Here is a 15190-nt window from a genome sequence, read left to right as displayed (position 1 = left end):
AGAGCTGCTTGTTCCAGTTTTTCCTGAAGGGCCACTGCAGATACCTTATTTGAATCATGGTCATGGAGATGGGCTATATCTTCTGGTTTGCCATTGAAATAAAGCCTTTCAGGAGGACCTCTCTAGACCTCATCATAGTAAAATCTCACAGTTAGAGGATAAGAAAGTTGAGTTTTGTATTGCCTAACAGAAAAAGAAGGCACTTAACAGGGGAAAAAGACTCCCAACTGTCTCTTAGTGAGTTTATTGGTATTTATTCTTTTAGAAGTGCTGGCTGAAGTTACGTTCAGAAATATCTGTATGACCTGCAAGACTAATACAGCTGTGACAAAGCAGTTCAGCATAACAAAGAACAAGGATTTGTCAGAAGCAAAACCATGATCTCAACTGGTTGTGCTACTGATGAGATTTTAACTTTTGGAATCCATACTAAGATGCATGCAATTGAAAGCAAATGAAGATGCATTAAATAATTTGCTTTTTGACTATAGTTATATTAATGAAATGACTAAGGAAATTGTCGGAGACATGTCCCAGTGTAATCTAGTAAGCCAAAAGTCCATTGGACTATTTTAACATAATGCTGCCAAAAGCAAAATATATGACCTGACAAAATCTTTAGTGATAAAAATGCAGTTCCAAGTAGTTAATAATCAGATGGAGTCAAAATCCTATGTTGAAAAACAAACACAAAATATTTCATTAACTCTAACACCAAATTGTAACATGGTTCTTAGCCTGAGTTGCCAACAAAAAATTATTAGTTATCCTAAGGGCAGGTGCATAAATTAATGCTTCTACATTTTCAAGAAATGTTTGGTAACTTCTTTATTTACCAGTAGGTGTCACTGGAGTCCAGCAGAGAGCTATTATTACTTTAAAACCTCTTTTCTGCTTAATCGAACCTTTATTTCATAGAGAAACGTTCGGTATTTGTACATGCTGACGTACATCCAATAAAAATGAAGAACTGCAATCAATGCTCTCTCAAATATGTTTTTTCCTGTCTCAGCTACTGATAACTGTTGGTAGATAATTCAATGGATTGAGAAAGAATTCTGGATTTTTTTTCTCTGCAGCATGCCTGAATCTGGTCCAAGCTCATAATGACCAAAGTGATTATTCAATGTAAAGGTGAAGCCAGTTAGCAGTGCCTGTAGGATTACTCAGCCCTTGCCCAATCTTCCATTTTGGGGTAGGGGAAGAAGGTGGAAAATCAAGCCAAAAGACCTTAATCTTCAATTTTTTTGGCACCTGTGATGAAAATTACAGAGAGTCTGGGAACTGAATGGGACAGAAAGGACCTGTCAGCTACAGAGCAGCTCTCTGCAAGACTGAGAAAGCATTTAGGGAGGACAAGTAGTAGAACCTCCACTTTTGGTGTCTGTAGGTACCTACCTCTGGAAATAAGCAGTACGGTCCTACTGATGTCAGTTGTGGTTTTCCTCCAGTCTTAAGTGTAAATTAATTCCAAAGAACACAAATAATCTTTATAATCCTGTGTCATTAGTTTTATGCCCTCATACTTTATTACATGGATGTTTCTCTGAAGATCTGGATCTTGCTTCCTATGCCTTGCATTAGAAGACACTGCACTGTGCTGAATAGGATGTTTAGGATTGAGCTGAAGTAGAGCATGGAATGTTTTTTTCTATTTTAATGAACTGTAGTTCTTGTCTGCTCTGTATTTGCTAGACAGGTGATCAGGAAAGGTTTTTTGATTGAAATGTGCTTTCAGGAACACTCAGGTATTTGCTATCCGGAAGGCACAAAAAAGCACCAAGTAGGCACCTATGGTTACTACATAATGTTCAAGCTACTTGATATCATCTGTCAAAAGATAAAAGAGGAGTTAGGTTTTGTTTTCCCCCAGGTATGGTAAAAGGCTTATTCTTTATGAAAACCACCAGGGAGACATTTTGAGTTAGTTGAAACAGTCTTAATTTGAGCCTAAGCTCTTGCATTGATACATTTCTCCAATCTCTTTCAAATGTTTACCAAGAAACGACTGTGCTACACAGTAAAGATTCATGTCAGAAATTCAAGATCACACATCCAGTAGAAAACTATAGCATAAGGAGGCTGCTGCGGGCTAATGTATTATTAGGGTAATAATGTGCTTTTGGACAGTAAATGCACTGCCTGTTCTGTTGCCCTTACATGTGGCTAGATCCAGTAATGAGTCATTTATTTGATATGACTAAAGGACCAGTCAATACACAGGTTGTTTTTAGCCTTTTGTTATCTTCTTTAAATACACTTCTGAAGTACTCTGCCACCACCTGCTAACGGGCTCTCTATTGCATGCTGTAGGATGATCTTTGACCATTTCACAGAACATGGTTACATTGTACGCGGTGAACTTTGTTAAATGTGGACAGGATTGCAGAACTGGCATAGTATATTGCCCTGGGTGTACCAGGGTCTTGTGCAATGGGCAGAAGACATTGCAGCTTTCTTCATGGTGCTGCATTGTAATTTGAATAAAGGTGAAAGTAATTCGTTCATGGCTGTATTCTGGCAGGAAACTAATGAAGTCACTAACTGATATTTTGTTGCCTCCTACCTTCCCATGAGGAAATCTTAATTTAATCTTTTTTTTTAAAATTTTATCAGCTTAATTTGCCAGATAGTGCATTAATTCTGCCATGATGTTCAGGGACACGTCCATCCAGTCCTCCTTAGTCCCACAAGTTTTAATTCTCTGTGCATTTTCTTTTCCAGTTGTAGTTTATGTTGCTGTTCTCTGTATCATCGCACACAACCCTCAAAGGCCACACATCATGGTCTCAGTGCAGCAGCTTAGTTGTTTGACCTGATATTCCTATGGTTTAATGTTTTGTAACTGCTGTAGAAGTGCTTAGTTATTGGCCAAGTTCTACTCTTTCAAAAAAGTAGAAACAAGCACTTGAGAAATACAAAGGTGAAAACAAAAATCTTGTAAATAAAAAGTCAAAAGGGAACTGAGTGATTATAATAACTGCATATAAGAGCCCCACACAAACCTAATAATCAAAACTAAGAGGACAAAGGAACATGATGGATAAGTGTTGGTCACGTACATGCCCTTTTTAACTGCTGAAGGAAGCGAATTAGCAAAATAAGCAATAGAAATGGCTGCTACCCCATTGCTGGAGGAGGAATAGATTAGGACAAAGACAGTCCCACCAATGAACTCCTCATAAGAACAATTTAAACCAGCAATTGCTTGTTGCATTCCCATGTTTTTCTTTCTCCAACAAGCACTATGTTGGTGCATTTTGGTAGCCTTCCTTAAGGGCTGCTGCCATGAAGACAGATGTAAATTCAATAATAATGTGAAACAATGAGTTCTTAAAAGAAGAATTAAAAAAAAAAAAAACTTCAGGGAGAGGATAAGGTTGGTATTGAATCTGGTCCTCCTATAAAGCTGCAACAGATCTCAGTATTTGAGAGAGTCAGCCCCCTTTTATCCGATAACAAAACAACAGAAACTTTATCTGACCAAAGAACCTAGGCTTCCCTTGCTGCTTTTAAAGTTAGGCTGTATCCTCGCTGCAAATGAAGTTGTTTTTCCTGAAACACCTTGGCATGTTGTAAAATCTTCACGGGAAACAGCACAGGTGCTTACTTTCTCAGCAGAGCTTGCTGAGATAAACTGCATGGCAGAATAAAGTTCTGACCTTGACAATTACAAGGTGAAAGCTACTTCATGCTTTTCTCACTAGTATTTCACCACAGGTTTTTCCAGTAGACTTGCAGGCTGATCACCTAAGGGAAAAAAATGCACAGAACAACCACTGAGAATTTAGCCGTAGGTGAATGACTACTGTTGGTTCATCAAGTAAAACTAGTCTTTCCAGAGACTTTTACATTGCAGAGACGATGCTGCCTCTCACATGATTGCAACAGATGGGTGTGCAGGCCAGAGAGAAGGTGGAGTAGCGCAAGTTTTGCTGCTAGCTGCCTGGCTCTGATTCATTAGTGCCACAATCCAGGGAACTCTTTTTTTTTTATCACAGAGAACTAGCCCTTTCCTGCACTCCTATGAGCATGCTTTTGTTCTGTCCAGTGGTGCTTGCTTTAACATTTCAGTTACTAAAATTAATGCAAGAAGTACACTATTCATTGGAAATACCTCACTAAGAAAAGCCATATTCTTGACAGAGATCACACTTCCCTGTATGCTGGGTTGCAGATCTCCCTACCCTCCCCACCCCTGTACATTCTGCGTTATGGCCTGCTCTGATCCAGCCGCTGCAGCTCTCAGTGCAACCCAGCTGTTCTCGCCCACTCCCTTGCTGCCGCTGGTGGTGTTGCTGAACTTCCTCCAGCACGCATTCATAGCGATACTAATATATAAATGACTATTTTCAGAGCTGTTTCAGAGAGGTTGACTAAAGCATGGTAATTAGTTACTTAATGCGTCTCTTTACCTTCCCTTTGTCTTTGCTATGCAAATAGCAAGGGGGAAATTCTAGCCCCAGTGAAGCAAAATGGCAAAGCCCTGAGTGCTCTCACCCATGTGTGCTGCGTGACGCTTGAAGGGCAGGAAAAGGAGGAGACTGACATTTTGCAAAGAAAAAGCAAAACACACTGAAATGTTTAGCATTTTTAGTGGCACTAATTGGGACACGAAAGCACTGCAGCAGCTGTGAGTGCAGCAAGAGCAGCAGGATATCCTCTTCTTCCCCATTCCTTCTCACCTGGACAAGAGGCAAGGAAGGAAGTACTATAGGAAGCTGGAGAGAACTTGGGAGGCAAATAGGGACTAGGCTGAGACACAGAAGAACAGGAAAGAGGCAAAGGAGAAGATGCTGAGTGGACTGAGGGGCCACTGGCTTTCATGGTTCTGAGGGGAGCAGTCTGGGCATCAGGAGTAATGGGCAGAGCCTTCCTGTGGGTTACTGCTTGCTTCTTGAGCAGCGCTTTGCAGGCAAGCGGGGCAATGGGTTATTGAGCTTAATCTCCTTTTATGGGAAAAGGAGTGGAGCAAGGATGTATTACGCTGTTAATTCATGTACTTGATATAAAGGATACCTAGTGCTATGGTCCTTTTAAAGTCTGTTTGTAGCCTCACTTCAAGCTGATACTAGTCTAATGCTAGTTTTTGTCCATAAGGCAGCACTGAGAAACCTTCCTGACAGCTTGTGGAAGGACATGACTGTCCTCATCTGCCCCCAGAGTATCTGCTGCATGGGAAACCTTCCATTTTCCTACTACATTGCCTCTGTTTCCTTTTGGAAGAAACTGAAATGGTTTAAAATATTTTAATGGCTGCCTCAAGACTGAATTATATGAAAGGCTCTGTACTAGGCTACAGCTCATTTTGAAAAGTCTGTGTTGTTCCCCCCACAGAGATCTCAGCAGAACCTCAAAAAGAGAACCAGGAGGGTTCTACAGTGTATTAAGATGCGATGTATCCAAACAACTGTTCTGTCCTTCTTGTATGTTCCTTCTACTGTTATGCTTCTGTCTCTCTGATCTCCAGCTTTGATGTATTTGAGCTGTGTTTTTCAGTGCTTTCTGACTTTATTATAAATAGCAAAGATGCTAGTTTCTCTTGCGGGGGGGTGGGGAGTAATGGAATGCAATAGGAAGCTGTAGGACTCACTTTGGCTTTCCCAGAAAAGTCTTTAAGATGGAAAAGCTAAAGTTGTAAGATGGCTGCTTACCTCCCACTGCTGTTCTCATGGAGGCAAATGCCAAACTGGAGTGTTTCGTGTGCTGCTTCTTTGTGAAGGGTTTTGTGTGGCTGGGTTTTGTTTTGGTTGTTTTTGTGAAGGAGATGGCAACTATCAATAATAGAATTCCACAAAAAGCATAAGAGGCCTGTTGAATTCCACCCTCTTTGAGAATTAAACTTACCTACTGCCAAGCATAGAGAGGATTTGTCTTCTATTTGCTCTGTCTTGGTACTTGCATATTTGAAGTAAGCCAGATGAAAATGAAAATAGCAAAGTTTAATATCTTAATTGCCAAGCTTATTAAGTTGCAAGGTGTGTAATTTTCAAAAGTGTCTAAAGTAAGCTAGGTGCAGAAAAATTGGTCCATCTCTGCTGTTCTTGAACATAACAATGTTTGTTTTCCATCATCATCAAAGTAAAAGGTTTTATTAGACTTACAGGCTTCCACTGATACCCAAAGATAGGATAGGCAGCACATAAATTAGTTTAACTTATCCTCTGTTAGTCATGTGAAATTCCATCATGACCATGAAACTGCAGTGTTTTAGATGACTCTGTATGGGGATTCTACAAAGACTGAAAATACTGTTGGAAGTACAAAGCTAGCCCAGGGGGTATAGGGTGTGTGAGAGCTTTCAAATGACATCCAGTTACTACCGCTACATTGCAAAATTCCCTAAATCACTGTTTAAGTGACTTATGTAGCCCAGGCTTTAAGTTAGAAACTTATTTAATTTGATTTCAACTCTTAACTTAGTTTCTATTTAGATATAAAGTGATTTCCAAATAGTTTCTTGGTGCTACTTCCTTACTCTGGCCATATTCTTCCATTGTTCTCAGGACAAACTTTTTTTAACGTTGTAAAGAACTCCCCAGAGCCTCAAAGTATTTTGAGCTCTCTCAGTACTGTTTCTTCCTCTTTGTCTAACAGATCAGTTAGTCACCATATAAGACTTTTAGACTCACGCAATAGTATGCAAAACTCAAACTGGTTTAGCTATCCATTTTACTCTTGAAGTTTAAACAAGCTAATCAGTAGCTCTGATACAAGAATACTCACAGGAAAAGAAGTCGTCTCACTTTTTGTATGAAAATTATGTATTTTAAAATTTGTAATCTGTCTTCAGTAGCTCTTCAATAACTGAGTCAGGTGGTTAGATATAGACGGACTTGTAAGCCTTCTTCAAAACACACCACAAACCTCAACTGTATCTCAAATCAAGCTTGTACATCTCATCACAAGGCACAGTCTATTTTATCTTCACTTTCTCTAGCAGCAGTTGCATACAGGCTGTAGAGAGCACATTCGGACTGTGTTTGTTCTTCAGAAGTAATACCTAAAAGCTACCAAGACATCATTAGGTACCAAGTGAAGGCCAAAAATTGATTTACTTACAGGATCACTGTACAAAACCAGCGTCTTGCATCTCTTTATTGAAAGCCAGTAATTTTGCATTGGGTAAAGTAAAGGTTAAATTAAGAAAAAAGTAATGTTTCTTAACTAGAAGTATCGAGACAACTCTAACCTCTTCTGTGCAGTGAAATCAGCTTCTTTTGATTTTTTTTAAATTCGTTTTGCATTTGGGACCTGTATTTTAAAACCTTTCCTCAAACAACAGATGGCTAGTATGATCACATGTGTTGTGAAACCATTTTAGGCTCCAAGGTTATAGCAGTCTTTTTGGTTTGGCTTTGTGGGTTTTTTTTCTTTTCTGACCTCCTCACTCCTCTTAAAAATTACCAAACTACATCTGTGAGTATGACGTTCTTTTTTTAATGCACTGCTTTTCTAGTAGAGCATCCTTAGTTTTCTATTCCACAAGCATTTTACAGAATACTGCTTATGCAATGTAAAATAGTGGATTTGGTGATTGATGCCTATAGGTATTTGCTGTATGACACAATCTCCATGGAGTATTTTTTCCCTCTCCACAGAGTGTATCATTAAAGTCTCAAAGGTGTGCATAAATACAACGTCTGTGGGCGGATGTAACTGCTTTGTATAAGCTAGCGCTTGTGGAAGTACGAGCATGTGAAAGCCACTATTTCACAGTCTGCACTATGTTTGTTTCACGGGACTTCTCTGCAGAGCATGTTTCCTCCCTGGAGCAGATATAAGGGCTGGGGACTGTGCCACCACTGTGAGTACAAATGAAGTGCTGCAAGGAGTGGAAGGGGCTCCTTTCCCCTGGGTGAGGCTGCCGGCTGCTGCTTGGCATAACAAACTTTTAATGGAGTCGACAAAGGGCTGGTTCAGTGCCCGCCGCGTTCCCAAACTCCTAAGGAGGGTTTTGACCTCAGCTCTGGCCGCCCGGCTCCTTCCTGCCGCCAGGCCGGGCCGCAACCCCGCCGGGCCGACCCGCAGCGAGGGGCCGGCCTGCCCCGAGAGACCCCGGGCCCCGCGCGGGGCCCCTCTCCTCGAGCCGCGGCCTGGTCGGGCGCCACGGGGGCCGGGCCGGGCTGCACGCGGCAGGCCCCGCTGCCCCCCGCCTTCGAAACCTCAGAAGGCGGCACTTCCCCCCGGGGGACGCGGGCCCGAACGTAGGCCGCTGCAGGAAGGCGGCGGGTCCCGCCAGGCCGCGCCGCGCCGTCCCGGCCGCCTCAGGCCGCCCTTGAGCGGCTGAGTCCCCGCGGGCCCAACGCAGCGCGGGCCACACCGTCAGCTCCCTGGGGCCTTGGGGGCCCCGTGCCGGGAGGGGCGTCCCCCACTCGCCCCCCGGCCCGACCCAGCCGCCGCCGGGCTGCGAACTACAGTTCCCAGCAGGCGCCGCGCGGGGCGGGCCGGCGTCAGCGGGGCGGGCGCATGCGCGGCGGCGGCGCGGTCCGTTGAGTAAGGCGGGGTGCGATTGGCTGCGGGCGGCGGCCGGGCGTGGGACGCGCAGTGACGGAAGGAGCGGGGCAAATGGCGGAGAGATGGTCCCGGGCCCCGTCCCGAGAGCGGCGATAATCCCGGTGCGGAGGAAGCGGCGCCGGAGGAGGCGGCGCCGGGGGCCCTAACGCCCGCGCCACGCCAGGAGGGTGCCGCCGCCGGGGGAGGGGCGGAGGTGTCCCGTCGGCGAGCGCCTTTCGCAGGCGGCAGATCGGCGGCCAGAAACCGCGACGTGAGCCTCATCTGCGGCGCCGCCCGGAACGCGCCGGGCCCGCGCCTGGGCCCCGTCGCCCGCCCGCCTCTGCCGCCACGAACGACGCCGAGGTAGGTGCCGGGCGAGGAGGCGGCCAGGGGCGCTCGCCCGGCGCCCGAGGCCTGTGCGGGCCGCGGCGCAGGCCCCGGCACCCCGGCGGACAGGAGCCGCCGGCCGCTGCCCCCGGCGCTGTCCCGCTTCCGGGGCGGTGGCGGCGGCCGCCTGGCGGGGCGTGGGGGACAGCGGCGGCCGCCCCCGACCCGCCGGGAAGTTTTTGGGGCGGGAGTCGCAGGACTTTGCTCGGGGGTGAAGTGCGAGCTGGGACCCGGAGGGTGGTGGGAGGGGGCGGCCTGCGAGGCCGGCGGCTGCCGGCGGGCTCTGCCGTTCGCCCCGGGGACTTGTGTAATGGGGGTTCGTTTTCCAGCGGGGCGGGGGGAGGGGGTAGGGGAGGAAGGGAAATGACATCAGAAATCGCCAGGCGTGCACGGTGGGGTGACCCGGTTCCGCTAGCAAGCCTTCCCCTCTCGCCCCCCCCGCCGCAGGGGGAGGGAGGAAAAAAGAAACTGTCACCGTGGGATTTCATCAGCTTCTTCTGCCTCCGTGCATTTAACCTATTTTTCTTTCCTTTGATTATGTAAGAGGAACGGTGTAGAGAGGAGCAATGAGTAGGGATGGCTGATGGGTTTTCTGGGGAATTATCAGGTTTTTCTTATGTCTAGCTGGTCTGTCGAGTTAGCTCTGGGAAACGTGGGGGAATTATGTTTCGGTTTTTTGCTTGTATTTACATGTCTTGCAGTGCGCCAAATATTGCAGCACAATGCAGGAGAGGGAGGCAGGGAGTGGAAACAGAGTGAAATTGGTCAAGTTTTTTATTTCACACTGAGTGAAAAGCAAGGGAGAATTGTAAATGAAGAGTAAAAATCTTGTTCTGTTGATGTTCTCATGTAAGGAGGTACATATGTATTTCCTTATCTTTAATCTCAGTCTGAGATATGAGTTTATAGCATAGTGTATTTATATTTTCTTGATACTAATCTTTTAACCTGTTTGCATCATATTGAATATTTGAGTTTTGACATTTTGATTCAAAGCTCCTTATGAGACAATCCTAATTTTTAAACTTATAAATAGGAAAAGGTAGATTGAGGAGCTCTACTTCCTGAAAATTAAGTCCTCTTGACTACAGGAATCTTCTCTTTAAAACTGCAAGCCACAAGTCATAACTGAAATCTGCCATTATTTTTGCAGACGCTGCAAATGTAGTGTTGGAAATACTTATTTGAGTCAGGGTTTAGGGGAGGAAAATGTGCTGATGGTGAGTGAAGTGATTTTATTTTTTTTCTGTAAGAGTGGTATAGTAACTGAGATGTTAATAAATATTTCACTTTAGTTTCTATAGGTCTAAAAACTGGCCTTTCTGGTATAAAATATTTTGGTTACTGTTACAAGTATTTTCAAGCATCAGCAAACTAGTAAGCTGGATTTTTCTAAAGTATGTGGCGAAGTTTTAGTTTTGCTCTTGGTTGGAAAATAGGAAATTAGAACTACTTACAGGGGACCAAAAAAAGAAGTAGTTTGGCAGCGATGTGTTTGGAGCAGCACAGAGTAGGTTGATAACACTGTGGGGAAAAAAGGATGGAGATGGGGTTAAAGGGTAACATCTACTAGGAGCAACCAGAAGCAATCTGCAGGATGGTGTTTCATGGAAGAATTCTGGTTGGTAGATAAGCACATACCTTTACCATCCATCTGCTAAACTGCTGGGGAGAAGAGTGTTTCCCAAAGTGGTTGTTCCTGTATCTCTTCTGCATTGCAACCACCATCTGTTTGGTAAACTTCTGAAGTTCAAGTTTGATACTTTTAATTCACTTCAAATTTGGTCAAACATAGATGAACCGATGAATTGCTCAGTTTGTATGATAAGTGAAGGTTGGCCTGGTCTGATAAAGGGAGACTATTATTAGTGAGACAATCTTGCTAGAGCGAAGTGGTAGAATGACATTTCTGGAAACGAGTCTGGCGATTTTGGCAGAAGCTAGTCTAGCACTTCAGGTTGAAAAACTGTGAGTGTCGAGATGAAAACTAAAATATGGAAGAAAGACAGTATACAACATATTCAGGGGAATAATAATAAAACCAGTTGTCTCGAACAAATAGATAATGTGATAAGTTTGTTAACGATGATTTTTAAGTACTATTTTTCGTATACTTTATATGAAGGCAGGTGACACCTTAAGTTGGATTACTTTGATTCTGTAGCTTAAATAAATGCTGCCCTTTTTTAACAGACTTTTCTCCAGTATGGAGAGTAGTTTCAGGGAGAAAGATTGACTTGATTAGATTCAGACTGACTATAAAGAATTCCAATTTCCTATTTGTCTTTGGGCCAAAAAAAAAAAAAAAAAGAGAGAAATGCTGGTTTACAAAACAGATATGATCGTTTTGTTTTTATGTTGTCATTTGTGGAGTAGTTGAAGTATTTGTTTTGGGAAAAAGAAACAAAGTGGTCTGTCTTCCTTCTTGAGTTAAACAAAAGTAGGAATAGAACACACACAGAGAACTGTTTAAATGTGTTCCTGCTTAATCTGTTCATATTTAAACTTTATTCTTCTGAAGAGCAAACTGTGAATCGGGCTTTAGTTGTAACAGCCAGTAAGCAGTCATGGCTTATGCCCGTCTGCATAAGGTGTCCTCCATGTTCTTAGGAATGGATTGAGAGGTGTCTCTTTGTTCCTGTCCCTTCATCAATCAGACTTGCTCATGGGGTTTTGCTATGTACCAGTCTTTACCATGGCTGTGCACATGGCATAAGCCACATCGTATTACCAAATCATGTGTTCGCTAAGTAAGTCTGAATGTCTGAGAAGAACGTGGGGTGAAGTTGTCATCATTATTTGTGATTGATTAGTGTTTAAAATATCTATAGCAACTTGAAATATTCTGACAGTTTTTTATTTAACTACAAAGAGTCTTTTTAAAGCTATACTGTGTTATTGGACTCTAGCAGAGAGCTGCATGTTCAGATGTGGTGAAAATACAAAATTAGAGCAAAGCAATACCAAAAACAATGTATTTGTAGCAGATTTTTCTTAAGGATCCATTGTGCCATTGTTTTATGAATGTGCAAGTTGCTGAATTTCGAGTTAAGTTGGTAGATACATTACTTATTGCAGAAACTTTCGACATAATGACATTCACATGTAAATGAGTTAGTCTATAGAAAGAAGCAGATGATGTATCTGTTGCTCATGTGAAATGTACATGCCTGGTGCTTGTAGGCCCAATAAAGGATGGAAGTACAATCATTTGTTCTAAAAAGATGGTGATTTTATGTTTCTTGTTTCTTTTCCATCAGAGAATATGAAACAGGAGCCAAAATGACATCCCGATTTGGAAAGACCTACAGCCGGAAAGGGGGAAACGGCAGTTCCAAGTTTGACGAGGTATTTTCCAACAAACGGACCACCCTTAGTACAAAATGGGGAGAAACCACCTTCATGGCCAAATTAGGACAGAAGAGGCACAGTGTCAAACCAGATATTAATGAAGTTCCTAAAAAACCCAAAGTTGAAGATGAGGTAACAGAAGATCCATTTGGATTTGACAGTGATGAAGAATCTCTTCCTGTGTCTTCAAAGAATGTGTCACAGGCTAAAAGCTCCTCTCAGCTGGAACCCGGTGAAGCTGCTCAGTCTGAGGACTTCACTCCTCTACTTGAAGCTAACAGCAGGATTAATCAACCAGACAGTGGAGAAAACATTGCATCCAGCAAGTGCATATCTTTTGACAACGCTGTTCCTCTCTTAAAAGAAAAGAGCACAAGCAAAAACGTGGAAGATGAAGAATGCAAAGGCAGCAGTGCTAAACTTGTAACTGCAGGTGCGTTTACTCAACTGCCCAGATAGTTCTGTTATTGTCTGATTTTTACTAATCTACATTTAGACTTCGTGGTTTTGGGGGTTGGTTAAATGTTCTAATAAAACTGTGGGGCAATTAATTCTTAATTGTAAGGAATTGTAAAGGATACTCTATTTAACTAAAACCACCGGGAATTATTATGCATTTTACACATTGGTCTAACATCCTTGGCACTCTAATCCTTATGTGTGCAAATTGAGATACAGTGCTTTAGCTTCAATGCAGTATGTTAGTCCACCTTGAATAGAATGGAATAATAATCTTCCTTTTATAAAATATGTTCTGAGCTCAGTGCATTTGTGTCTTTTAAACATGTAGTATTTTGAAGAGTGATGAGTTGGTAATAATAGAATGCTTTATTCATAAGTTGCTGGCTTTGATTTAGTGCAGGTACATGGTTACTATCATGCAGGTGCAGATACAGTTTACAACCTGCCTTATTTAATTATTTGGATGGAAAAAGTACTTTTCTGAATTTAAGTTGCACAAAGGTGTATATTTTTTTTTTTATTTAGCACATCTTTATCAATGTGTATGTAAAAAGCTTCAGACCTATGAAACAGAATTCTGTCAAACTTCTTTTAGGGGCTGTTTTCAGGCTCTGAAGTGTTTGTAAGATATCTTAATACTTTTGAGAGGGAATCTGCAAACCCCGTGGAGCTGAACATCACTGTAATTTTGTTCAAGTCATTCTTAGACAAGATCAGATGTTATTATATGTCATTAGAAGTTTTCATATAATGGGCTGATTAAACCGCAGCTTCTAAAATTGGGCAGAAGATCACATTAGATGAACCTTGATGAAGATGACACCTACTGACTTGCTCTGGGTTATCATAATCAACTTTAATGAGAAGAACTTATGCAACTTTGAATTCTCAGATATAGTTAACTTAACCCTAGGATAAGAAATTTGAGTGGACTTGTTCAGTTGTAATACAGTGGACAGGAAGATACTGAATAGTGGAAGATATGCATAGCTGAGTTATTTGTAAGATAATTTTATTAGTGATATAATACAAGAAAAAACAAGAAATGTTGATTTGAACTGTAGTTTGACAGACACATTGGTGGGATGTGTAGTTGTCTTTCGATCTTACTCTTACTTTTGCTGCTGAAATATTTCTCGTTTTCATATGGTTTTCTGCAGTTTATTTATCTGTAAGTTTGAGCCACCTTCAGTCCGGAAATACAATTTATGTTTTGCTAAGTTTGAATATAGTTTTCATGAGAGATTGAATAGATTCATCCCCCAATATTTACAAAGAGAAGAAATAGTAATAAGTTTCCTTGGATGTTAATGAGAGACAGGTTTTACAGTGAAATGGTTTCCATGTAGAAAAGCTTTGTCAGAACAGTATTTTTCAGGTTGGAAAATAGAATGTGAGAGCTGTGGGGAGAAAATGTGATAGAGCTCTGAAAATTCATAGTGTGTGAAAGGCCAAGAGGAACAGACTTCAGCAGTTTCATTGGTGCTTCCTGGTTCCAGTATTGTGGAAAATATTAAAATACAATATTTAGCACAGAAAAACTTTTTAATTTGATGCTTGCTTAAATTATAGAACTCCTTGTTAGACAATTATATATATATACACACCATAAATATATACAACTCTAAAAGGAAGGAAACTGATGAATCTTGGTGGGTAAGTCCATCAGTGGCTGTTGAGTGTGGTGGTGGTCTGGATACAGAGAGGGAGGTTACTTAAACAACAGTTTACTGAAGGAATTCTGTTCTTGCATGCTTTCCTGAAGTATTTGTTACTGACTGCAATTCAGCCAGAAGCAGTGACGGAGAAGGTGGATCTTGATCTAATGATACTGTTCTTTCAGAATCTATTACATTCTGTTTACACCCAGTCAAATGAAGATAAGAACCCATTTCATAGCTTTCTTCAGAAATTAAATTCAACTGAGAGTGAATCTTTGCAGAACATCCTAGGAGGGCATTTAAATAAGGGTAAGAAAACCTAGACTGTAGTTTTGGTTATAGTGTTTATTTTGGACAGTTAGTGTAAATGAAACTTGGATGGTTTAAGCAGCTATTATGCCTGTGTGTAGACTGATCCAAAATAAATAAAAATTGTCTCTGAGTTTGTCACTCAGAACATTGAGTAATTAGAGATAGTGGTTTAGTTAGCCAGTGTAAATGTAGGTACGTCAAAGACTTCTTTGTTATATTGACTATTAAGTAAAGTTTGATGGTATGAGGCTATCTTTCAGAACTGGAGAGAGTTAATTTTATTGATTTGGGGTGGGGCTATGGGGAAAAGAGAACCTGGGGAAGAAAAACTGACTAACAATAAAAAGGTTGTTTCTTGTTGTGCGGTCTCTTAAGGTATAGTGTATGTACTTCTCCTGCTTATGTGTCATCACCCTCCCCATAATCATTTTCCCCTTTGTGGTGACTCTTGAACTCTACCTGGTTCAACTAGATTTGTTCAAAGGGCTTATAGATCCTTAAGACAGCAAGCTCTACTATTC

The 15190-nt window shown here is 42.1% G+C and overlaps 1 protein-coding gene across 2 annotated transcripts in view; it reads left to right on the top strand.

The window, feature by feature from the left end:
• The first annotated feature begins 12144 nt into the window (after window positions 1-12144).
• The window catches only part of WAPL (WAPL cohesin release factor), a 69383-nt gene continuing 66337 nt past the window's right edge, over window positions 12145-15190 (top strand). The window contains exon 1 of one of the 2 annotated variants that reach the window (XM_009807695.2): window positions 12145-12667. In XM_009807695.2, the coding sequence (XP_009805997.2) occupies window positions 12166-12667 (502 nt within the window). In that variant the 5' untranslated portion in view covers window positions 12145-12165. The remainder of the gene's footprint in view (window positions 12668-15190) is intronic. The other variant, XM_059821251.1, reaches the window with a different exon arrangement.

Source organism: Gavia stellata, chromosome 9 (genome assembly GCF_030936135.1).
Source record: "Gavia stellata isolate bGavSte3 chromosome 9, bGavSte3.hap2, whole genome shotgun sequence".
Classification (NCBI taxonomy): Eukaryota; Metazoa; Chordata; class Aves; order Gaviiformes; family Gaviidae; genus Gavia; species Gavia stellata.
The sequence above is the reverse complement of the archived record's forward strand: the minus strand, read 5'-3'. Positions and strand labels throughout refer to the sequence as shown.